The sequence below is a fragment of the Colias philodice genome, chromosome 6, assembly GCF_061535455.1.
Source record: "Colias philodice isolate Cphi_HAF_F1 chromosome 6, ilColPhil1 Martin Lab GWU primary, whole genome shotgun sequence".
Lineage (NCBI taxonomy): Eukaryota > Metazoa > Arthropoda > Insecta > Lepidoptera > Pieridae > Colias > Colias philodice.
The window spans coordinates 560,109-585,948 of NC_143091.1; the positions used below are offsets into that span (position 1 = coordinate 560,109).

Sequence of the window (25,840 nt, forward strand, 5' to 3'; positions counted from 1 at the left end):
GTTTACTTTCGCATTTATAATATAAGTATGGATTCTGTGATATCGTCCTATCTAATCCAATCTTTTCATTTCTGTTCCAAGAATGTTTTATTTATTTGTCACCCAACTATGTAGGACAATGCTTCGATTTTGAATCTGTAAATTTAGAGTACCTATTTGTATAATTTTACAAAGAGGAACCTTTAAAAAGGAGGTTCTCAATTTGACTTTTTTAATTTTTTTTTTGGGGGTTTGTTACCTCAGAACTATTCTAAACTGAATAATTTTGATGATTATTTTGAAGGCAGTAATTTTTTGTTAAAAATAATAATTTAGTCTATTACAGAAGGACTTAGAAATAGTATATAAAATGTAACCAGAATTATTATAATAATTATGTGTATGTATATTAAAATTACTATTGTAACATTACAGCCACCCCACGAACTGTGGCGAAAAAGAAGTAGAGAGAACCTTCTAGATTCAAAAAACGGAAACAAGCAAATGTACATGCACAGTCTCACAGCGAGAAGTATTTCAAAGGAATTCAGGGAGGAACTTAAACTGTCAATGCCTACAAGCATCAAGGTGCCGGGTGGGACTAAGGAAATACCAGAAGGAACTGAAGAAGTGGTCAAAGAATCCAGTCGACCAGGCAGTCCCGTACCAGAACCTGGCACTATCAAAACCAAATTAGCATTCTTCGAAAGTTTAAAGTCAAGATTCAACGGCAAATAATCGCAAAATTTGACAAGTAAAAGGTTGTGTTGCCAGTGCAAAAATGTACCGAATGTGCGTCATTTTTTATTGAGTGGCCATATCTAAATTTTGGCTGATTTGATAAGCGTTAACAATGTGATTGTATTTGTCTGGTATTTTATTTGTAATGGAATAATATTTATGTACTGAATTTTGTATACTATGTTCTATTGGTCAAATCTAATTAGAATAATGCTAACTACGACTTGTTTAGATCATCTTAAACTTGTTATGTAGTTATTTCATAAACGAAAAGCGATTACAAGGTTGGTAGCAATATAGTTTGGAATTGATAATAGATAATGTATGAACAAGCAGATAATTGACATATTATTCATATATGGGCATTAATTTTAAAATTCTGAGACTCTGAGTATAGATTTATGATAAAAAAAAAGATGGGTTGCACTCCGGGAGTGCCGGCAAAAGTGAAAACTTGATTATTAACGTTGAGCATGTTTGATATTTTGGAATGGTATCCGTCTTACGCTTTTTCGATCAGGTCACGTGTCCTGACGCGAGTTTAAGATTTTATACCCATTACAGAAAAAGTGCTCAACGCCGCTAAAGAAGTTTTCACTTCAAAAAATCTAAACATTGGCACAGAAAATAAAGATCGTAATAATTAATTGAAAACAGGCAATGTGAAATAATTATTATTTATCAACTAAACTAGATCTAATCTTAATTTATATTAATATGAAATGGATGATTATAAACCTTAAACGAGCAAAACAATGTGGTGAATATTATTAAAAGGTGCTTTTAGAGTAGGAAACTTATTTTATACATTTGGTCACATTTAATCTATTTAGGTTATGGTGTAAATAATTTAGAATAGTGCCATTTTGTAATCATTGTGTAGCGAATGCCAAAGTTGTAAATATATAATATACCTAAATCCAGTTAATTAGCGGTTGTGTCCAATTATAATGTTATTAATGTATCTACGAAGTCAAAGACTAAAGGGAAAACATATTATATAATTAACATTAACATTGCATCGCAGATTATATAAAAAATGGGTCGTCTAATACCTATGGTAAAATGAAAAGATAAATCCTTTGACTTCATTAATTGTAATAAGGTTAAATCGGACTAGGGCATGAGTCTTTATATTATGTTTTTATTTTCCTTCCTGTTTTTTAAATTATTCTACGGTCACGGTGTCATATTTAATCTGTATTATGTATAATATTCAGTTAACTATATTAACTTTGAAATTTGAGTTTTACCGCCCTTTAGTCAGATCTAACCAAACATACCATTAGTATGTGCACTATCAAACCCCTAATGTATGAAATGTGATATTGAGAAAATAATTATAGTAAGTATAAACAAATATTTTTTGGATGTGGTGTATTCTGCTCTGTGGGGTGAATAAATTTATTCAAAATATAAAATGACTTTTATTTAACAAACACAGTTCAGCCTACACATGACTTTTTTTAATGGACACAGCCTTGGACACAGCCTATACAAAATTTCCTATAGAAATTAATTGACGTGAAACTTCTATAAGCGCGTTGAGAGTAAAATTTGGCAATACCGTCACCGTCACCTTGCCGTCACCTCATGGAGAAAGGCGATGATTTTTGGTATATTGGAATCTTGCCAAAGAACATAGATAATACATTTATATTTTACTAGCTGCTCCGCGCGGTTTCACCCCCGTGGCTCCACTCCTGTTGCCCGTAGCGTGATGAAATATAGCCTATAACCTTCCTCGATAAATGGGCTATCTAACACCGAAAGAATTTTTCAAATCGGACCAGTAGTTCCCGAGATTAGTGCGTTCAAACAAACAAACAAACAAACAAACTCTTCAGCTTTATAATATTAGTATAGATATAGACTAGGCCAAAGAAGTTTACACTTCTGACACGTGTGCTCAGCACACTCGCTCTTTTTTACTTCTTTTCATTTTTCTCCGTATATAATTTACTGTCGTCTGTCCTGTTGGTCTTATCGTGATGATAATATATAACGTATAGCCTTCCTCGATAAATGGGCTATCTAACACCGAAAGAATTGGCCCGGTTTACACGCACACTCTTTACCGCGTGATTGAGTGTGCGGGATTGAACGCGGGAAAGCACGCGCGCGCAATCACGAGGGATTGTTTTGTCACGTTTTTTCATGCACTATTTCGCGCGCGATTATTCGTGCGTTTTTGAGGAAAGAGGAAAGATTGTGCGTGTAAACGATAATCGAGCGCGATTGAACGAAGGAAAGCGTGGCGCGTTGGAGTGTGTGCGGAGTGGACGCGCAATCTCGTTCTCTCTGTCATCGTTTAAATGCTCGATCTTTCCCGCGTGAAAGCCGAATCGCGCGCGAAAGAGCGTGCGTGTAAACCGGGCTATTCAGACCAGTAGTTCCTGACATTAGCGCATTCAACAAACAAACCAACAAACTCTTCAGCTTTATAATATTAGTATAGATATGGATGAGATATTTAAAAAAATACACTTTTATTAAATCACATTTTATTTAAATTCTTTACATTGTTCTTTACATATAAATACTGGTATCAAAATGCATCATATTCTTTCTGCTCCTTAACAACGATCTCGTATCCACACTCAGTAAACAAATAAAAACAGTTAACATTACTTAACTACTATTATCAAAAATACTATAATATCAAATGTATTCACATTGCAAGTTTATAATACTGTTACGTACATAAATATATTTCATGTCTGTTAGTATTAAATAAAAAACATAGGTAAGTAAAATATACAGGGTGTAATCGTTAAGTGTGCACAAGCGATTATTCCGTAACTATTGCAGATATCAAAAAACTTTAAACTGATATCGAAAGTACTTAACCTAATGAGTAAAATGGCCATAATAAATTTTTAAAAATAAAACGAGAAATAACCAAAAATGTTACATTAAACGCTCCCATACAATTTATTTCCCATACATTTTGTATTCATAGTAGATTTTCGAAGTGACGTCCTTATTGTGCAATACAATGAGGAGGTCTATTTACAGTTTCTAAATGAACTTCCCTCCAAATTTGCGAAGTAATTAAAGCAGAAAACCAAAAAAACAAAAAAAAAGCTAAAATCTTTCATATTAAATGTATAGGTTGATCCAAAAGTAATGATAATTGGGTATTTCCTGTGCACATAAAAATATAAAATAAATGTTTTATGCTTGCTCATGTAATCACTAAGTTATCACAAAAAAATTATATCTACAGGCCACGTTTCCAAGTATTAACATTAATTTTAATGTGAACATTGCGAGCCAGAATGTTTCCCGACGAAAAGAAGAAACAACGATTCGACATTTAGAGGGTGAATTTCTAAATTTTTAATGAGATCAGGATAATTTTTTGTCACGATTTGTGACCATGGGCGTTACCTGGGTTCACCATGTTTATGCTGAAACCAAGAAACAATCAATGGCCTGGATGCGAGCTTCCAAAGTGACGGTGAAGATTTTCAAAGTGAAAATTAGTGGGATAGATTAAAGCCGTAGTTTTTTGGGACGCTGAAGAAATGTGGAATATTTTTAGAAGGTAGCCACTACTACACAGGGCTCTTACTACACAGACCAAATTAAAAAATTGCGGGTAGGTTATTAAGAAAAAGAGACATGGCAAACTTCAGTCTTGAATGTTGGTTCACCAAGACAACGCACCAGATCACAAAGCGTCAGTTGCGATGGCTGCCAATCAAAAATCGGCATTGAAAATGCTTGAACACCCACCCTGTTTGTAAGATCTAGCTCCTAGTTAATTCTATCTCTTACCTCGGCACAAGAAACACCGTCGATACAAGAAATTTTAAGACGACAGCGAAGTGATGGCCGATTTTGAGGGGTTTTTGTAGATGAAGTCAAAGTTTTTTTTTTTCTAAGTTAAGGAAAAAAAATATCGAAGTATATTATCTAGTTAGAAGACTATCTAGAGAAATACATAATTATTTTAACTGTAATGACCTTGTTTAATATTGATTATCATTACTTTTGGATCAACCCATGTACATGGGATATTCATATCTCATACTAAATGTATGGGAGGGTTTAAAGTTAATTTTTTAGATATTTCTCGTATTATTTTTAAAAATTTATTATGGCCATTTTACTCATTAGGTTAAGTACTTTCGATATCAGTTTAAAGTTTTTTGATATCTGTAATAGTTACGGAATAATCGCCTGTGCACACTTAACGATTACACCCTGTATAATGAATTGATACATCTTGTTCTTCAGATTTATAATCTTGCAAGCTATGCTTACAAGTAAAAAAAAATAACCACAACCTATTTGATTCAAAAATTCATTTTTCGTTCCAAAAATGATTCTGTATAAAATATTTATGAAATTATCGGTTGGATTTATTATTTTTCTTATATCCAAAGAAAGTCTTGTAGTCTACAGTCAATACATTGAATCTGCACCATTATTGACTATTATAGTATAGTTAAACTATCATATCAACACAATCACAAATTGTATTCAAAAAATATAAAAATCAATATTTTACATTACACTCCATAGTTTGTAAAAAATCTAAAAAAAATAATTTTAAAATGTTTATCACAGTTTCAATAATAAATACCCAAAGTCTTATGATATGGCACTTTTTCCATCTCTTGTGCGTGTTTCCGTCTATAGCACCACAAAAAATAATCAATTAAACTGGAATTTGGAACTTCTATATTCTCCCCTGTATCTCTTATTTTCTCTTGCAAAGTCTTCTTGAGTAATTCCACCGCGTGAATCGAACATCCTCTTATTTCGACTTCTTCATCTGATCCACTTGGTAAAAGAATATCTGAAAATATGAATAAAGAATTTTTAACTTTTTTGAAAATTGATCTGGATTGTCGTGCTTGATCGTCATTTTCTAGAAAAACTCAACTCAAATGTGTAGGTCAAGGTTTGTTTTTGTGACCACAAAATATGAGAATGAATTGCAATGATTAATTTTACTCAACCAATTTTCATAATACACAATCCTACAGAGACAAGTGCTAAAAACATATAATAGCATAAAGCAAAAAGCTCACCATTCCTCAATTTGTCCATTAATTCATCACTATAACTCAGTACACCAAAATACACCAACACTTGGGGTACTCTATAATCAGCGAACATAGTAATCACATCAATATCATGAAACTCTCCCCATCCTGTACCACCAAAGAAGTTCCACAAATCAGCAACAAGGATCTGGGCTCGTTTATATAGAGATACCTTCCGTTGTTTATATGAAGCCTCATCTCTGAAACACGGAAAGTTCTCTACAACAATACTAAGTAATTTGGCAGCTGATTTTTTCGCTTCCTTCACACATGTCTCAAATGTTCCGTTATATTTTTCAAGCAGTATGGAACCTACTTCATGTAGAACTGCTATTCGTTCTTGGAACAATGGAATTTCGGCATCTGTGTCCCCTTTAAATAATGTTCTTAAGTCTTCGCTGGATATTTTTGAGTAGTATTCTGGGTTTGTAATGTCATATCCATCCTGGAATGAAAAAAAGCATATGATTAGACATTAAATGTAAGTGTGTAGAAGGTCAGTATGTGCGTTTATTGACACAAAAACATGGTAAAGTATATAAATGTCTGCCTCATTGTTGCATTAGGTATTCATAGTTCTAATAATGCTAAATTACCTTCTTAATTATAACTAATATTACCTTAATAGCTCTACAGAATGCAGCTTCCAAAGCACAATATCCAGTGTGGCCATCTACAGTCCACTGTTCTTCCTTGTTCTTTGACCAGAAACAAAAGTTCAGAGCATCTACTACAAACACCCAATCTACTGCTCTGGGGTGATCTTTGCTGGGCTGTATGGAGCTTGTGCCTATCTCTGGGATAGTAATCTTTTTGTCCTTTGTGGATTTTAGTATCTGGAAAATAAATATTTCCGATTTGGTTGCTAACATTATTTATGCCCCTACATAGTGTTAACCCTGGTTTATTGCTACTTTCAGTGTATTAGAAAAATAGATGTCAGCATGACTTAATAAATAAATATACATAATATACATGACAATATGGTCTTTGTATTAGACTTCTCAAACTAAAGATTTAGGATGCTCAGAGCAACAAAGAATGCTGAATATGTTTGCCTTCTGCATTCATTTTAAAACTAGTCAATACATATTAAGAGAATCAACATTTACTTACCTCGTCACTTAGTTTTATTATGCCTTCGTCATGTACTTTAACATATTGGGCCAAATCTGCAATATATTTACCAGAATCCACTGGAGACATCACGTCTTTTCGTAACATATCTAAATATAATATAATACTGTTTTATGGTAAACTATTGTGAATTAAATAGATGCCCGCTGGACTCTAGGTAGCCGATATAATATTTATAAATTTTGAACCAAAGAATACTTATACTCTAAAAAAGAGTTTTGAACTGTAAATGCACTTGTTATGACTTATTTATATAGGTACCTAGGTTATTCTTATCAGGCGACATCTGTTATCAACTTATCAGTTATCAGTTGACACTTGACAGTCAAGTGCACAGATAACTAAATATTGGTCAAGTGTGACTTTTTCTTGTCAATCCACACTTCAAAGAGCATAGAAAACTTCAAGTTCCTCGACCATGTAGATCACCCTTAGATCATTAAGGAATGGATAACACTCGCAGGCGTTTCCCCTTTTGCCGAGGTATAAGATTATTCGAATCGAAAAATCTTATGCTTTCATAAAAACTACTTGCGTAATCGATTACAAACACTCTGCGTATTCGTAAAACATCGAAAGGACGTCTGCGAGTGCTCCGCTAAAAATGCCGTTTTGCACTGTCAAGTCTTGCAGAAGCAATTCAAACATGTCGAATATTAAAAAAGATGGAATAACCTTTAATTTGTGTATATTTTTTTATTTTTTAACGTACATTTCTAATTAAATGCAATTTCTAATAATCGTCGATGTATCGTTTAGCGATATGATCAAGACAAATAATCGAGTCATGTTTCGAGAGAGAAAGAGACGAGACTATCATGGAAAGAAAATATACAAATTTAATCTTTATCTATTAAGAGATAAAGTTGAATTTAAAACGCGATAATGAACCGCATTCCTTACGAGACTATCTTTTAAAGAAATACAAATTTAATCTTTATGATATAAGTTATAAAGTTGAATTTAGAACGCGATATTGAACCACACTCCCCACGAGACAACTTGGAATGAAATACAAATTTAATCTTTATGAACTTAGGGATAGAGTTGAATTTAAAAACTCGTCGCTTAAAAGGTCGTAAATTTTTACGACTTTCGTGACACAAATTATTTTTGTGAATGTGTGATTATGTTTCAATAGTGTGAGTTACCCTCCCCGCACCAAAATCAGCAGAAAGTTTAGTTAGAACATTTGCCAGCGTACTCCATCCATTACTTAATGATCTAAGAGATCACCTATAAGCTTAGAGTATAGATAGTATCTATAGAGTGCGAACAACCAAGTGGGAACAGTAGGCACAGGTGGGAACAACACGACGTTCCCGCCGCGCGCGCTCGTAGTCGTGGTTGAGTGCTGACGAAGTGCGTTGCTCTGGATTTTTATTCATATCTAGGAATAAACAAGGTGAAATGTGCAGTTATATCTTGCAAAAACGATACTAGAAAATACACAAAATTGAAATCCAGTATCACATTTCATCAGTAAGTAGATTGTTATACTTATTTTTATGAAAATAAATCTAGCATCGCGGGGGTGAAGGGGAGGTAGGAGGCGGACACGCGCAGGCTCGCTCGCGCACCTCACTGCCGCCACGTGATCTTAGTGATGTGACCTGACCAACGCTGTACTCGATATAAAGTTTACTAGAAGAACTATATTTTAACAAATTATTTATTTAACTTTAAAATTAAAACTCTTTTAAAAATGACTTTCTAATATTATGAATGCAAATGTATTATAGTGTAAATGTAAAGTATAATTATGTAATGTTACGATATATTTTCTGAACCGCTAAATTGATTTTGAACATTTTATAGTAGAATGGATAAAATTAAATAAAAAAATTATTTATATGATTTATTATATTATCATTTTAAATTACTAAAAATTTCTTATTTTTATTTAACATTTTTAAAACATTATTATTATTGTTTCATTTATTATTAAAGAAATAGCACCAAACCCGAATTTTTATTTTATTAACTTTAATATCGAACTCGTTTTTCTGATATTCATAAACATATTTTTTTTAAGTAGGTACTTAAAATTAATACAAGAAATATTCAAATGGAATAAACACTTTATTCTCTTGGCAAACAAATTTAAAATGACATATTTATACTTTATTCATACATTTCTCCTTATATAACATATTGAACATAAAATTTACAAAAGATACACATTTATTTACATAACTTATCGATAGCTCGGCACGCAATTGATACCTACCCATCCCTATTTGTCACACACACATCTATATATTATCTATAGCTCATCTGCCTACGATGCGCACTGAGGAATTTGTGCAATACCACAGTGCAATACACTCGCTCTATACTACTGTAATATATACTCTAAGCCTATAAGCATGTTTAAATTGTATTAATTTATCTAGATGATAAAAGTCACGGTCACAATATAAATTGGCAACATTGTTCCTGTCATAATGTGGGCGCTGCCCAGTGCCCACGTCTTGCCCTGCAATGTGGTGCCCACTGGGACAGACAGGCTTAAGCGTCTTATTCACGGTCAATCCCCGACGTACGTCGGCTCAAGGTCGCGGTGCTGGATGTATCCTACTGACGATCGTGCGCGCATCAAGCATGGCTAGGGTTGCCAACTTTTATTTGAAGAAATAGAGTATATCTGATTTTAAAGGAGGTAAATAAAGAGTAAATAAATATTTTTAAAAATGTATTTTTTTGTACTTTTTGCAGTAACTAAGAATTTTTCATTATTTTTAAATGAATTATATGAATCCAAACATTCCAAATCTAAATTTATATATTTCAAGAGCTCATTTTTAATTAATTTTTAATGAAGCTCGGTTTCTCTCTTCCCGCCACTTCACATTCATGACCGAAAAGACTCTTTCAGTAAATGCTAAAGTGGCGGGAACAGAGAGTATATAGCTAATCATTTTTTTTAAACAAACAAATTCGTCAAGATATTTTTTTTAAATAAATTGCCATTTTTCTGCAGTGGACTTTTGCATAAAATCTGTGTTATTCAACAATTCGCCTTGGAGTTCTTTTAAAATAATAACTTCTGAATATAAACTGTCCATGTGTACAAGGTTGATCCAAAAGTAATGATAATTGGGATTTCCTGTGTACATAAAATTCAAAAATAACCGTTTCTTGCTTGCTCATGTAAACACTAAGTTATCACAAAAAAATCATATCAATAGGCCACGTTTCCAAGTATTTACATTAATTTCTGTTGGCAACACTGATCTGCTGTACGTCCGCGCTATTCACTGTCCATCTGCACGACGTTCGCGGTGGTGGGGGTGCTTGCTGGATGAAAAGTTGGTCGTGCACATCCAGCAAGATAATAATAATAATTATTGACGTACGTCAACGCTATTCACTGTCGTTTTGCGTCGTGCATCGTGTATGACCTTGGCGGGACGTACGTCAAGATGGACCGTAAATAAGACGCTTTAGCAAGAGCATCACAGAAGTTGTAGTAGATCTGTGACAGAAGTCATTTTTCAATTTCACGTCCACTCACGTCAAACGTCAAGTTTCTGTCATAGCCGTGTTTCAACGTATTTTTATTTACTTACAAATTTTATTTTTTAAATTTTTAGATTTCTTGCTTTACGAATAGAACATTATGTCACTAGAAGTTGAAGGAACTTTTGTATCACAAAAGATTAATAAAATACGATGGATTCCCGAAGACTACGTAGAAACAAAACACTTTTTTACCGGCAGTTGGGACGATGATGAAAATTTTATAAAAGTATGGTTATTTGAACATATAAATGAAGATGACCATGTGGAATACCCTCGCCAATTATCTGAGTATAAGGTCGCGGGCGATGTCACGGAAATTAAGTTTTTAGACAAGAATAAAATCGCTGTTTCGATATCGAATGGTGAGGTTAGAATTCTTGAAATAAGTGCGTACGAACGACAGGCTCCGTTAAAAGAAGTGTTTGAATGGAAACAATTGCACAAAATAGAGTAAGTTATACTAAAACTAAACTAATTTCTATAAAGCTTAGCTTGTAAATGAATTCAGATATAATTTGCTATGGAATATGATGAATAGTTGTCTCTAGCACTGCAATAATTGTCATTTATTTTTCCTCCGCCTTTCTTTTATACAGGGTGTCCCACTATTGGTATACTAAGCGCGAAGGAACTTGTAGTTTTGCATACACTGATCACGTAAAAAATACTTTAAAAAAAATTACGTCCAAAATTTTTTGCTAAATTTTTCCTGAAAATCCGTGTTTTCTTCTCTAGCTTCGCGCAGCCGGCATATACCGCTTCTCTAATATGAGCATTTTATCTATGAAAACATAATCTTAAACGATAGCTCACGTGCTGGTGGCAAAGTTGGGCGGCTCGCTTGTTATGGGTGTACACATAGAGTTTTAAGAATTCATCTATATGAAAAAAAAATGCGTCTGGAATTTTTTAATTATTTTTAACGTACTCAGCGTATGCAAAACTATAACCTCCTTTGAGCTTAGTATACCAACAGCGGGACACCCTGTATACCTTTGTATACTGAAAAATAATATTTTTAATCTGATAATAATTTCAGGCATGATCCATGTTCATGCACTTCACTAGATACATTTAATAATAATTTCAGGCATGATCCATGTTCATGCACTTCACTAGATACATTTAATAATAATTTCAGGCATGATCCATGTTCGTGCACTTCACTAGATACATTTGAGGGAGATATAGCTTCTGCTGGTGAAGATGGGAAAGTTAATATACTGAATGGCAGGCGGGGAGATATTACCAGCACTTTATATCACAGTGCAGATAGCTGTTCCTTGCATTCAGTGTGCTTTATCAAGTCTAATGAGGTAATTATAAGTGTGTTACTAGAATAAATACTTAATTTAGAAAATTATGTGAGAAGTGATTAAATGCAAAAAAAACTGTATATGAATGCCTAACTGTCTGCACAGAAAAGGTATAAAATTATACTCCTATAAAATTTTATTTCTTACTTTCCTATTTATCATAATTGTTTCCACATACAGCAATCAGCATACTCCACCACATCTAATCATTAGTAGAAGTATCAAACAAATTTAATTTATTTTTCAGGTGATAACAGGAAACATCAGAGGTCACATGAAGATATGGGACATAAGATCAGATAACCAAAAGCCAGCTGCATCGTTCGTGCTCTCAACAGACGAGCTAGCAGCCACATGTATTGTCCAACATCCAACGCAACCACACATTGTACTTGCTGGTAGCGAATCAGGATTTATCGCAGTATGGGACCTCCGTATAAACCAATTTCCCACCACGCTCGTCAACGCCCACTCGGCAGGTGTTACCGAAATGCAGTTCCATCCAGAAAATCCTTATAGATTACTCACAAGCTCAGTATCTGGTGATATTTGGGATTGGGATATGGAACTACTTACTAAAAAAACACCAGACAGCTATTTACCAATAGATGAAAAAACAACCATGAATGTAAATAGTATTATAACTATGCGTAAGTCGGTGAATACAATACATTGCGATAAAGGACGGATATTGTGCGGCTGTGATAATGAAGCTCTTTATCTGATTAAGAATTTTAAGTTTTAATTCTTGAGTCAAGTGTGTTTCGGTTAAGACTTGTTACTGAGTGATTGTAAGCATTAAATGCTAGGATGTTTCATGGTTCAATGTATTTTCTCGTTTTCTAGAAGATTGTATTCTAATTTCTAATAAACATTTAGAACATAGTGGTTTTATTTTTCAAACTGTAGCATAACTACTCTATATATGATAAATAAATTTTTATAAACTTTGAAAGTTTCTATTGTATTTGGAATTGTATTCGAGGGAAACATGTTTCACTATAATTTATTTTTTTTTTTTTACCTGAAGTAATGAATCTAACTAGGGTATCATTATTGAAAATTACGATCTAGCCTTTAACTATAGGCTATTGAGTAATATACATCTAACTTAATTTGCTAGATATGGTATGTCTAAGAATGTGTCCATTAACACTTTTCGTCTCTATTTTTCACTATAATGAATTATCAACTTTAAATTTTTAAATATAGCTGTGAGGAGGACAAAATAAAAAGCCATCTGATTAATACACATTTTATTTCATTGTTATAGTAAATACACTTAACCTAATACACCAAGTCAGTCTTTGCTTGCCTAGATAATTGTTAGGATATTTTACAATTCATATTTACAAGTAAAATATCAACACAGGGCACCGATCTTACAACCTTTCGCATCCAAATGGTAACCAACACACATACATGGCACCATACAATAAGGCGTAACTAAATTAGATAAAACATGATCAGAAATGATAGCACAAGCTATAGATAAATAGGTAATTAATAATGAAGAATGTTACTAGGTATGCCAAATCCCTTGAAATTGTGTCTCAGTAAAGCCTGTATGTATACAAATACACTAGTTTTTGTCGTAGTCAAAAATACCAAGTAGTTTTGATTTTATACGCATTCAAAGTTTCGAAAAATATCGAGTCCCGCTAATAGTCACGTGACCGCTTGTGACGTCACGTCACAACGCACCGCGCGGCCGCGTCCCCGCGCGGTGTGTATAAAGCAAAATTACCAATCTTCTATTGGATGATACGTGTAATATTCAAGACCAAATCTAAAAAATAAAATATATATCAAACTAGATGATATGTTCAACGATTCTGTTTAATCAAAAACATAAAATATTAAAATTTACTCGATAAAAAAAAATTACCAAGTTAGCTCTAATTTCCACACTTTTACGTTTTCTACTTGACATGGTAATACTTATTATGATTTTTTTTTCATAAACAATTATATTAAAACATTTGCAAGATATTCGTCAATCATTTTGTGTAATTACTTTTAGTTTTGGTTTTATTTTTGGTGCTCTTTTTTTCTCGAGATAAACGTTTGGTTTTGTCACGATAAAAGTGGTTTATCGCAGATAAAACCAAAACTAAAAGTAATTACTCAAAATTCTCTGAGAAATATCTTGCAAATGTTTTAATATAATTGTTTATGAAAAAAAAATCATAATAAGTATTACCATGTCAAGTAGAAAACGTAAAAGTGTGGAAATTAGAGCTAACTTGGTGATTTTTTTTTATCGAGTCAATTTTAATATTTTATGTTTTTGATTGAACAGAATCGTTGAACATATCATCTAGTTTGTTATATATTTTATTTTTTAGATTTGGTCTTGAATATTACACGTATCATCTAATAGAAGATTGGTAATTTTGCTTTATACGCACCCTAGTATCAAGTCGGCAGCGCTGAAGTAGGTGTTATAGCTTGCGCAGTATTTTGATGGGTTTTCGTCCGCGAATTTCGTTAATAGTCCAATAATAGTAATAATTATTTGTTTAATAAAATAACAGTCATACCAAAGTTTCATCTTTATTTAATAGTTTCTCAAAATATTCTATACGATTGCGTTTTTGCACTGCTGATCTCTGAGGTTTATCTTCATTTTCCTGTTGACATTTGAATTTGTGTGGAACTATACCCTGTTTTTGTTTAATTCTTCCCCCGACCAACTTATATTTTAGTATAGTTCTCCATATCATTCTCAACTTAAAACAAGAAAAAATCTTACTAGCCATCTACCTATACTTAGCCCATACGAGCAGAGCAGAAGCACAGTCTAGTATAGATTAAAACTTGTATAGAAAACAAAGGATAACGCAAAACAGCTGCAATGTTCTCAAAATATTATAATATGTAGCTTACTTCCTTTGCAACTATAAAAAACAACTTATCCGGCGAATTGGTAGTTGTATTTTTACATTTAGGAACAACACATGATTTTCTGGTATTTGGATTGGACATTTTTAAAAGTATTTAATTATAATTTCGACGGCGCGGGCGCGCGATCGCTAGCGGACTGAGTGAGCCAGATTGAGCGTGTTGTAGTGTGACGTCACACCATCACCGGGCGTTTACAACTTGTTTTACTTCTAAATCGGAAAATAATTGACGTATCGAAGTAATTTTTTCACTAGTATTATTTATTTTTGACAGAGAATATGGAGTGCTAATAATCAAAATTAGTGAACATTCTCCATTATTGCTATACGAATTTAGTAACATAAAGTAGAAAGAATAATTTATATTTAAAAAAAAAGTTATATTATAGTTTAGGTTTAATAGTACAATAATAATTTTTAATGTATTGATAACTTAGATTTATAAACAGTTTCTCTTGTTAGTTATTTTTTCGTTACGCCTTCACATTCCTCTATTTAATGGAAACGGCTTAGCCTCAACTGGAATATATTTAAAGACTACAAATATAATGTTGAATATTTGGCTTCTTTACACCTATAAGTTAACACGGAGTATATATAAATATCACTCATAATATACTAATGTCCTAAATTATTATATTATTGCTACAAAATAATATAACTGTTTTTCATACAATTTGTCCTAAAAGTTGGCAACACTGCAAAGCATTGACATTTCGTGTAGTGTCATAATATATACACAGATAATTTAAATTTTACCCGCGCTTTTTGACAGCCGTCGTCAAACATTCAAATATTACTCGATATCTGCACAGTATCATCACTTAAACGTATAAAGCACAGCACTTATGCTTCTAGAAGCACCATTTAAATATGATCCGTCCCGCAATCCTTGGTTAACGGTTCCTTTAAAGACCTAAATGATAAATAAAGTGTTCAAGTATGGTTATTCCGTCTGTGTTGTTGAGGTTTCCTCTGAGAGGCGGCTATGAGTGAGGCAGGAACCATCCATAGCTGGTCACACCAGCGCATAAGAGCTTCCGTTACGTGGCAACTGTTCGCCGCTGTTGCTAATTGTGTTTCTAAACTGTCTGATGCTTTGATGAGCAGGCTGTAACAAGACATAATTTAGATCAATTTGTTTTGCTGTAAATTTTTTGCAACTTTTTGTTGTGTGTACTACACACATACAATATAATGTAAAATTCAGAGAAATTACAAGTTCTGTATAGAAAGATGTATGTATTTTTCTATGTATATGTGTACTTACAGAAAGTGTGTGTTTGTACATGTGAGATGTGTAGGTGCGTGTCACATGTGTTTGGGTAATGACTTTGTGTCATGTGTTTGAATGTGTCACTTTAGTTTGTGCGTGTGACCTTTTTGTACATGTCTCGTGTGTTTGTATATGTCACGTGTGTGTGTGTGTGTGTGTGTGTGTGTGTGTGTGTGTGTGTGTGTGTGTGTGTTTACCTGGGCGGGAAGAGCGCAGGCGCGATGATCATGGCGACGTTATGCTCGCTCATCTTATTAGTGTGGCTGTGAGCAACGATCTCTCGCACAAGACGTAATACTTCGCGGAGTGTAGCGCGCTGTTCGCTTGGTAGTAACTGTACTAGGAGACTAAGTGCGCGTCCCTGTGTGCCACCTGAGAGTGCTGCAAGCCAAAATTTACCGTTGAAAATAAATATGCAATTTTCTTTGTGAAAAATATGTAATTCAATACAATTTTTTACTTTAGTGACTGAAAGGGGCCTAAGTAGGATTCATTGGTAAAGCTAAAAGCAGTTTCTTAGGATAAGAATTGATAGTGAAATTATTATTTCCAAATTACACATTCTGTATCAGAGCGCGGGCAAATGCCCAAGCGGCACTTGTATTTTCAAGTTTACTTTGAAACCCATTTTTTTAAGAATCGACAAGACCCTAAAATCTCTAAATATGGAATTAAATAGGATTTTTTGTCCCAAAACCTCACCATAAGTGTGATAGAACAGGCGCATAAGCTCCTGTGTGAGCGGCGGCTGCGGTAACGCGCGCAGCAGACGCTTGAACACCGCCGCGAGGTCGTGCCCCGTGGCGCGGTGTAAAGCCGCCTCTACACTCTCGCGGTCCGAGTACCACTCGCGCTCTATCAACTGGCAGAGCGTCTCGATCTGTGGGTGAATAGTTCAATTTTGAAACAGTTTTGTTAATACTAGGTCTATAGTCTAAACTCTAAACCGGCTTCGTTAGAACTGGACAAAATTTGAATGGACGTGGACAGGGAACAGCTTTAAAAAAATGATGATAATACTGGAAACAAACACAGTCGGATTGAGAGTCTCCTCCTGTCTGTAAATTTGGTTGAAAATAAAAGTCTTGGGTAAACTGTAAGTTTTACACATCAGTTTTACTCTTGCCATCTGTAGTCTATTTATTATCATTTTTTTAGGGCGCAATTTTGTTTAAAAAAACCACCTTCAGCTTTTGTTTCGTTTTCCCTCACCTTATGCTTATTCCCGGGCACTCTCAACAGCCCCTCATCTCTAGTACGTTCCCTTAATGCAGCAGAGAGCGCACGCACGACCGCCGGCACTGAGGACCAGGTTTCCTCCCATACTAGCATGTCCTTGCGGAGTAGGGTTTCAAGAGATACCCCGAATACTGAGCCTTCTGCAATATAAATATTATGTGTTAAAAGAGAAGTTCAGTAATACAGTAATGGAATTAATGGAAATGTTATGGAATATTGTGTTTGTCAAATGTCAGAAGAGTTGTGGAATAAACACCAGGACACACATCCTCTACAAATATAAAAGCACAAAATATATTTGCTAAACGACTAACTGAAATTCAATTACATGTTTTATTGAAACTTAATTCATAAATTAAGATTATTTTCGGCTCCAAGAAACAAACAAGGACCTAAAACAGATCCCTGCGGAACACCAATGTTAATCGACGCGGTGCTAGAACATTCTTCATAAAAAACAAAGGTAAATATCTTATTCTTAAGATATGAAGCTGAGGGTTCTGAGCTAAGATTTATCCACAATTCATTAAATTGCATACAAATATAATTTACGCAATAAAACGGAATGTTCTACGCAGTCAAATGCTTTGGAAACGTCATAGAATATCCCCGAAGCATTTTTTACTTATCCTCTACTATATAAATTATGTTCGCAAAAATGCTACTGCAACTTTAGTTTATTGATAACTCGAAAACATAAGTTATGTATTAGTTTATAATTTTATTAACAGAAACAAATTCTTAAAGTATATTTCTAGCAATATATCATCATACAAGAACCAACCTTCTTTCCTTTTCTTCTTGGGTGCTTTTCTCTTGTGGAATGGAAGCGAATATTTATCGAAGAGCGTCGTCAGTTCCAGCCAGAGCAACTGTTGGAGCTTCTTTAGCTGCGACTCGTTCAGGCTTTCGATGTCAACGTTACTGTTTGGTTCTGGCCATTCCTGGAAAAATATTTACATATATGGTTATTTTCTCTTGGAAGGATAACTTTCAAAGAATTTGGCAAAAAATTCTTTAAGAAAAGAAATTGACTTGTTAAATTGGATTCTTTTACATAGAATTGATAGAAAAACTTTTTCAAACATAATTGTAATAAATTACGAAGATCTTAGATAAGTAATTAAAGAACTAATAACAATCATAATTAATCAGCACAGATAAAGAAAGTGAAAACCATTAAAGTGACGTAAGGAAACAATTATTTAAAATGTCGTAATCTCAGAGTAAAACGATATACCAGTCTAGATATTATCTAGACTCAATTAATTAAGTAGACTTCACACTTGAGGGAAACCTGTACTAATGAGTTTGAGTTACGACCAATCATTTCGTTTCAAATGTTTGTGTTCACTGACCGAACCAAATATGCTTGCAAATATGCAATTAAAAAGGGAAACTAAATCTTTGATGTATGTTCTTCAGAAAAATATTTATTGGAGTATTGCTTCACGCGGCTTCACTAAAGAATTTAGTATGAATAGCAAGACGGAATTTTTTGAGATTTGATTTGAAGGGATTTCCGTAGCTCAAAAAATTAGGAGAAATCATGATATACCCGAATTAATACTGAAAAGTTTATACGATAAAATATTAGTTCAAATGTATCTTACCTCATCGTGGTCGAGCATTTGCCGGTCGAGATTGAACTTGTGTTCGAAACTGAGAGGTTGCTGCGCGGACGCAGCGCTCTTTGTGCGAGCCACTGGAGTATGTTTGCTGCAAATAAAATATACAATAATAAGTAATGTGACGTCACAGTCTTAAAATCGTTATTTAACATGGTCACAAAAACCACCAAATTTCCAGTCTTAAAATCAACAAGAAGGGTCATACCACTGAATCTTTTAACAAAATTTATTATGGATATTCATAGATGTAAAATTTGAGGTTAGAAAACAATTATGGTAACTTACATAAAAAGATCGTTGTCCTTTAGTATGGAGCCATTGATCCGCTCCTTGCCTATCCGCGGTCCCTGCACAGTGCCGTATCGCTGGTAGCCGAGTAGTTCTATACCCTCTGAAATGGAAATAAAACAAGAAATTAGCAAACTAGTGTCACTGCGCGGAAAATAATGAAAATGTTTATATAGGTTACAAATTACCCCTTACTCATACCCAAGTGTTATCCCACTATTTGAATAGGTTGAAGAAGAATGTGTAGGAGAGAAAATAACGACTATGAAACACAATTTCCTAAACCTCTATCTATAGACACAGCCAAGGCTAGAGTGCCTTTTAAATAAATCTTGTGCCAGATGTAAAAAAAATGTTGTGTGGTTTTATGAAACCACGGTATAAGTGAAACTGTTCGAATGGTTCCGAACACTGCTTTGTGTAGCGCATGTCGCGTGACGGTCGGCTGCCGAGTAGGTATACCTACTCGGCAGCCGCGATACACACGACATGCGCTACACAGACCAAAAAGTTTGAGACGATGTAATAAAAGTTTCACTTTAATAAAGTAGATGTTGAAATTATATCCATCAAATGCGATTAGTTTTTTCTATAGAAGTTCCTGCGGGAAAGATGAGGTTTTATTTCAAAAGTTCTTGCCATTGAGAGGGAACATAAAGAGTAAAAAGGTGAGTACCATTTCAATAGTTCAGATATGGGAGATGACAAAAACTTGAAGACCAAAACTCACCAGTATTACTAGCAATATCCGCCCAATGCAGTTCATTGGGCTTGAACAGATCGTGTCGCGGCGGTGAGAGCGTGGGCGCGGGGCGAGCGCGCCGCGCGGGGGCGGACGGCGTGCGGGCCACCGGCGCGTGCGTGCCCGCGGGGTAACTGTCGCTGTAAGGGGTAGGTTGAAAATATAAATAAAAAAGACGTGTGGCACTCGGGGACTGCCGCGGTAAAGCTATTGCATGCTATGCCTTCAAGCCACACCTCCATGCCCGTCGGAGTGAAGAGCGTGAGGTTTTTTCGTTACGGAATTTCTGGATTCGGTCCCCGCGCTCAAGGCCCGCGATAGAAGCTATGCAATAGCTTAATAATATTTATTTAATAAAAACCCTGTACCATAAAGTGTCAAAAAAATATTAGGTACCTATACTTGGTCATGTTTCGCTTAGTATTAATTTAGTATTAAGCATGTATAAAATTAAATTAAATACAATCAAATATAAAAGCTAATTCCCATTACAATTGAAATATCATTCCATATCATCCACTAAAAAAAAACAATCAAAAAACATTTTTGGCTATAAAACAAATTTATGATCAGCCATTTCTTCAACTTATTTTTAAATGTATTAAGGGCTGATTTTTCAATCCTTGGTTAAAACTTATTCATCGAATAACGTATTAAACTACCATTTCAAAAATGTATTGTAATTGTCCGTATTTGACAGTTTACAGGTGACATTTTAATATGCTCGTGTAATACTTTATTGGACGGATAAATTTTAACCAAGGATTGAAAAATCGGATCTTAATGGTTGGTTTCGTACACGTTTGACAAAACGATTAAATATCTTTAATTTTTATAAGCATGATGGGTCCACTTTTAGAGTAAATCGTAGTTCAATAAAGAGATAAACACAATATATTTCAAAATACGTAAATTAAGCCAACAAGGTACTTAATGAGTTTTCATAAGAACTACAATAATAAGGATAAAGTAAACTTACACAAAGTCCGGTGGTGTAGCCGCGTCCGCCCACTCGGTGGGCGGGCTGCCGGAACCACCGCTCGGCAGCGAGTCCAAAGAATCGGGAGTCGCGCTACGCGACCGAGGCTCGCTGCCACTTGAATTCTGGAACAAAACAGATAACGTTTTAGTGACAACCCTCATCATTAAATATTTATAGGCATTTGTGACAACCCTAAATTATTCCCTTTCCCATCCCAAAAGACGCAACACTAAGTTATTTTTGGCAACCCCATAAAAGTTACGTTGTCTTATATGATTTTTTATGACTGTCAATACCTGTATAGCAGACGATTTTGCTATGTATAAATTTAACTTCACAAAACGTAGAAACGTATAAATTTGAACCAATGCAGAGCAAGAATGCGATTAAAAACGAGTTTTCTTACGTTTTGCTCACGTACCTTCCATTAAAATGATACCGGGTTGATAAAACAACAAATATAGTCAAATACAGCGTTCTTATCACGTTATATGACTTTCTTTCGCTTTCCATTCCTCACTTTACCTCATTACTATCCATTTAGTTTTAAACATTTACAAGTTTAAGTTAAAACCACTGTCACACACGACTTAATTATTGGACCTTTTTTGTAGAAAGTGGACGCTATCATTCGAACACATGAGTTCGTTGGAATAAGGAATGTATCAATACCATAATATATAGAATAACTTTGTCTGTATGTAAAAAAATTATACCTATTTGAATATTGAACTTCTTTTTGTTAGCTTCATTTCAGCTTTATCCTAATGCCTAATATCTATGCATTTTTTCAAAATCCTATACCTAGAGCAAAATTAGAAATTAGGCATTTATAATCGCTTTAGCAGCAAATATCAGCAATAATCGCTTTGCGCTTTATGAAAAACTGCTTGCGACTATTTACAATTGAAGGCACTGAAACCCAATATGAAAATATGAAATTTTATTTTCTGTATGACGTGAACAAAGCAAGAAAAAATACTTGTATTGTTGTAATAAAATTAATTGCGACTTGGCGGTAGGTATAAACCGATAAAATAAAAGTTAATTAAAATAATTATCGCCTCAGTTTTACTCACATTTGGAACATAAATAGCTATCTAATTATATCCCAAAATATATTTAAAAAAAATGAAAAGACGGTCAGTAAATGTGTCAGTATCATTTTAAGAACACTAAACAATAAAGGATTTCGGGCATTGATGCTGAGATACTGAATAGAACAGGAACAATTAAAATTACAAAAACATTACTTTGTGAACAAAGTTATAAAACTAACCATAAAATGCGAGCTTATTACTAAAAATAATTAGATGCAGCCGTACAGAATCGTTTAAATGTCAATGTATTATAGGTACCAGTTATTTATAGGTACCAGAGATCACCATTCACCAATGCAGAACACACATGCTTGGATATCTATAGGTACATATCCTAACTAATATTATAAATGCGAAAGTTTATTAAGATGGATGTATGTGTAGGTATGTATGTTTGTTACTATTTCACGCAAATACTACTTAACCGATTACAATAAAATTTAGCACACTTATAGAGGCTAACTTAGATTAACACATAGGATATGTTTTATCCCGGAAATCCCACGGGAACTATACGGGTTTTTCAATGATAACGCGGACGAAGCCGCGGGCGGAAAGCTAGTAATTAATAAATTATTATTGTACTTTAGCCGACACGCTGGCTGATACGACTTACCTTGATAATTGAACACTTTTGAAACGACTCCGTAGAAAGTCGTTATGTAACAAACACCATTTAATTAAGGAAAATTCTATAAGAATTTTGGCCAATTAATGTTGTTTTTATAAGACAGGATTTTAATTCATTAATTGGATCATTATAGTATTCGATTGTAAAAATACGAGTTTATGAGAAAGTTTTTGATATAAAAAGTAGAAGTTTGAAAATATCTATCACGTGTTAAATAGTGTCAAGGATTTGATTTCCGTAATGACTATCATTAAAAAGAAATTAGTAAAAATTCCTAGTGGAACTGATGATAATATTTATTTTGTATCATATTGCCATTGTCACCTTACTTAGAAATGGCTGGATCGGTAAATATGTATTATGTGATAATTTATGAATATTGTAACTTCAGCTTGTAACTGTTTATATAACAATTAATTTGAACAATAGCTGTTACTAATGAAAGTTTGTTTATAGTTTGTGATAGCTTTACGTAAATACTTAGATAAATAAAAAGAACGAGAATGATTTAAAAAACTATTGATAGTATCTATCCTTAAATCTTAGTTATTAAGAGCCAATAAGTTATTCCACAAACAAATCGATCAGCATTTCTAATTAAAGCCTCTTCTTTGCTTTTGGCTTCATTTAAATAACAATACACTTTCGCATGAAAAATATTAATATGGAATATAATATCTTGTATTATAGGTGAATGACACTGATTTCCACGAAGCTACGTACGTACGTATGTTACTGGAAGCCGAGCCATCAACACTAGTGGAATTATAACAATACATATGTACTGTTAGATGTTTGTTTTACTATTCATCTTAAAGTGTTCATATAGATCCTACAATCACGTAGTAAATATTTTGTAATCTATGCTTCGCTGTACGCTTATTTGTAGCAAAGCTCTGTTATAGTAATTGCTACAGATAACATAAAGGAGTCAAAACTACAAAAGCGCGCGAATCGTTGGAGCGACGTCACTTTTTCTTTTAATTTCACTGGCCAGTATAGAGATAATATTTTTTTATTTATTTCAAATATGGAAAATTTTGTCAGGACCGATTGATTCTTGGGCGTTTATTTTGAGATTATGTAGATTTAATAACTGGATGAAGACTGGATGATATCTGGTCGAAATCTTGTATTGAATAAACTGCTATAGAACTTAATACTCATATATTTTCTAAATTATAAATATAATAAAAATACACGTAACTAATACTCTTTAGTGATCACGATACATAATATAAGATACCAAGGTAAGTCTCCTGACACGAATTAAATCAATTTGAAGGTTTGTATAGTTAGTTTTAATAAACGCGAGGCTAGTTAAAATTAATATGTCCCCATCAACTCCATTTATTCTAACAAAGATTAATATTTCCGCTCCATTTACAAAGGAATTAATTTTAAGCGTTTAGGAAGTTAACCGCTAATTATAATTAATAGTTTGTTAGGATAAATATAGTTTTGATGTGGTAATTTATATAGTTTGGATATACAGGCGCCACTTTCAGTATACTAAGCGCGAAGGGACTTGTAGTTTTACATACACTGATCACGTAAAAAATACTTAAACAACAAAACGCCAAAACTTTTTTTGGAAAATTTTTCCTAAAATTCCATGTATTCTTCTCTAGCTTCGAGCAGCCGGCATATACCGCTTTGCTAATGTGAGCATTTTGTCTATGAAATCATAATCTTAAACGATAGCTCACTTGCGGGTGGCAAAGTTGGGCGGGTTGCTTGTTATGGGTGTACACAAAGAGTTTTAAGAATTCATCTATTTGAAAAAAAAATGCATCTGGAATTTTTTTACTAATTAGTATTTTTTACGTACTCACCGTATGCAAAACTATAACCTCCTTTAGGCTAAGTATACCGACGGTGGGACACCCTGTATATTTTGTATCGGTATATGTTAATAATGCACTGAACATTTCAAACTAGAGTAAAATTCAGAGATTTCATAGATATTGCAATGTTGGGTTTTTTCAATGAAACCTAATTAATAATTTCGTAGCGCTTCGCTTCAATAAAAATTTACACAACGCCTCTACATACATCAGTTGTAAAAATATTTCATACGAAGTTGAAGACATTAATTCATTACTGCAATTTGCAATTAACTTTAACTACCGTACTTATTATGTCAATAATAATAACATATAGGTCTATACCTATTTAAAGTATTTTTCTATAAAAATACTTTAATTTTTGTATGATTGTAATGAAAAAACCCAATTTTTTTTAAATTTATTTTGAAATTCAACCTTCACCAGTAGAATTCTACATTACCTTTATTCTTCTTTGTTCAATGAACCAATGACGTTTTGAATTCGAATAAACTATGTGATTATTGTCTGTGAAATTGTTTTTTATGTTTAAATTAATATTTTATTGTTGTTATTTGTAGGTAAGGAAATATATTTATCGCTATAAAGATAAAATTGTGAAATTGACATCTAACGATAAATCTCAGCATGAACTACTTACAAAAACAAAGAATATAATATAATAATAAAGAATACGTGATAAAAAGGGAAAAAGAAATAGTTTCATAATTCTTAAATACTAACTAGGTGAGCCCCTCGGTTTTATCCGGAGTGCTCCGCTCCCGTTGGTTTTAGCGTAATGATATATACGTAAATAATGATATGTACCTATATAGCCTATAGCCGTCGTCGATAAATGGGTTATCTAACACCGAAAGAATTTTTCAAATCAGACCAGTTCCTGAGATTAGCGCGTTCAAACAAACAAACAAACTCTTCAGCTTTGTAATATTAGTATAGACAATATAAAGAGTATATAGATTTTTCCGCTAAAATTTTCCACTCAACTCTGCCATTTATTACTAAGTATAATTACATAACCTAATTTCAGTGTACAATTATCCAAATTAACTCATCTATACATAAATGCACCAATTTTAAGAAGTATCGAGAAAAAGAATCCACTACACTAGCTTTGCTCAACGTCGATATTAATCTATAAACAAACAGATGTAATGATGATTTATTGCAATGACTATTATGAGTTTCTATTATTTATCAATGTCTCTTCATTCGTATTTTCTATTTTATTTCATATTAATGACTAAACGGACATCTCGTAGAAACTTGAAATCTTTAGCTTGTCTATAATATGGGTAAGTATTTAAAACTTTGTACTTTGTGTATAATTTCTAAAATAATTTGGAAAATCCAAAAGTGCACGCCTCATAATTTTTTTTAATAAATATTTATTAATTATTATTTTTGTTTATTTAATAACAATTAAACCACATCGAATCA

The 25,840-nt window shown here is 33.4% G+C and overlaps 4 protein-coding genes across 9 annotated transcripts in view; 2 read left to right on the plus strand and 2 right to left on the minus strand.

The window, feature by feature from the left end:
* Positions 1–2,141, plus strand: part of M7BP (Myosin-7a binding protein) — a 102,551-nt gene extending 100,410 nt beyond the window's left edge. For all 5 annotated transcript variants that reach the window (XM_089695983.1, XM_089695981.1, XM_089695982.1 and 2 more), the window contains one exon: positions 415–2,141. In XM_089695983.1, coding sequence (XP_089552109.1) covers positions 415–717 — 303 coding nt within the window. In that variant the 3' untranslated portion in view covers positions 718–2,141. The remainder of the gene's footprint in view (positions 1–414) is intronic.
* A 2,800-nt stretch (positions 2,142–4,941) lies between these two features.
* Positions 4,942–7,099, minus strand: LOC149487409 (queuosine 5'-phosphate N-glycosylase/hydrolase). Its single transcript, XM_089695960.1, has 4 exons — positions 6,897–7,099; positions 6,401–6,616; positions 5,766–6,225; positions 4,942–5,530 (listed from the first exon to the last, which is right to left on the minus strand). Exons 1-4 carry the CDS (start codon positions 7,002–7,004, stop codon positions 5,301–5,303), a joined length of 1,014 nt encoding a protein of 337 aa, XP_089552086.1. The 5' UTR covers positions 7,005–7,099; the 3' UTR covers positions 4,942–5,300.
* A 3,317-nt stretch (positions 7,100–10,416) lies between these two features.
* Positions 10,417–12,631, plus strand: Nup43 (nucleoporin 43). The gene is made up of 3 exons (XM_089695961.1): positions 10,417–10,892; positions 11,584–11,758; positions 12,006–12,631. Exons 1-3 carry the CDS (start codon positions 10,540–10,542, stop codon positions 12,501–12,503), a joined length of 1,026 nt encoding a protein of 341 aa, XP_089552087.1. The 5' UTR covers positions 10,417–10,539; the 3' UTR covers positions 12,504–12,631.
* Positions 12,632–14,986: 2,355 nt separating this feature from the next.
* The window catches only part of conu (Rho GTPase-activating protein conundrum), a 76,722-nt gene continuing 65,868 nt past the window's right edge, over positions 14,987–25,840 (minus strand). For both annotated transcript variants that reach the window (XM_089695999.1, XM_089696000.1), the window contains exons 4-12: positions 20,820–20,944; positions 19,829–19,980; positions 19,096–19,201; positions 18,793–18,898; positions 17,964–18,123; positions 17,153–17,319; positions 16,643–16,820; positions 16,138–16,321; positions 14,987–15,775 (exon numbers count right to left, since the gene is read on the minus strand). In XM_089695999.1, the coding sequence (XP_089552125.1) occupies positions 15,601–15,775; positions 16,138–16,321; positions 16,643–16,820; positions 17,153–17,319; positions 17,964–18,123; positions 18,793–18,898; positions 19,096–19,201; positions 19,829–19,980; positions 20,820–20,944 (1,353 nt within the window). In that variant the 3' untranslated portion in view covers positions 14,987–15,600. The remainder of the gene's footprint in view (positions 15,776–16,137; positions 16,322–16,642; positions 16,821–17,152; positions 17,320–17,963; positions 18,124–18,792; positions 18,899–19,095; positions 19,202–19,828; positions 19,981–20,819; positions 20,945–25,840) is intronic.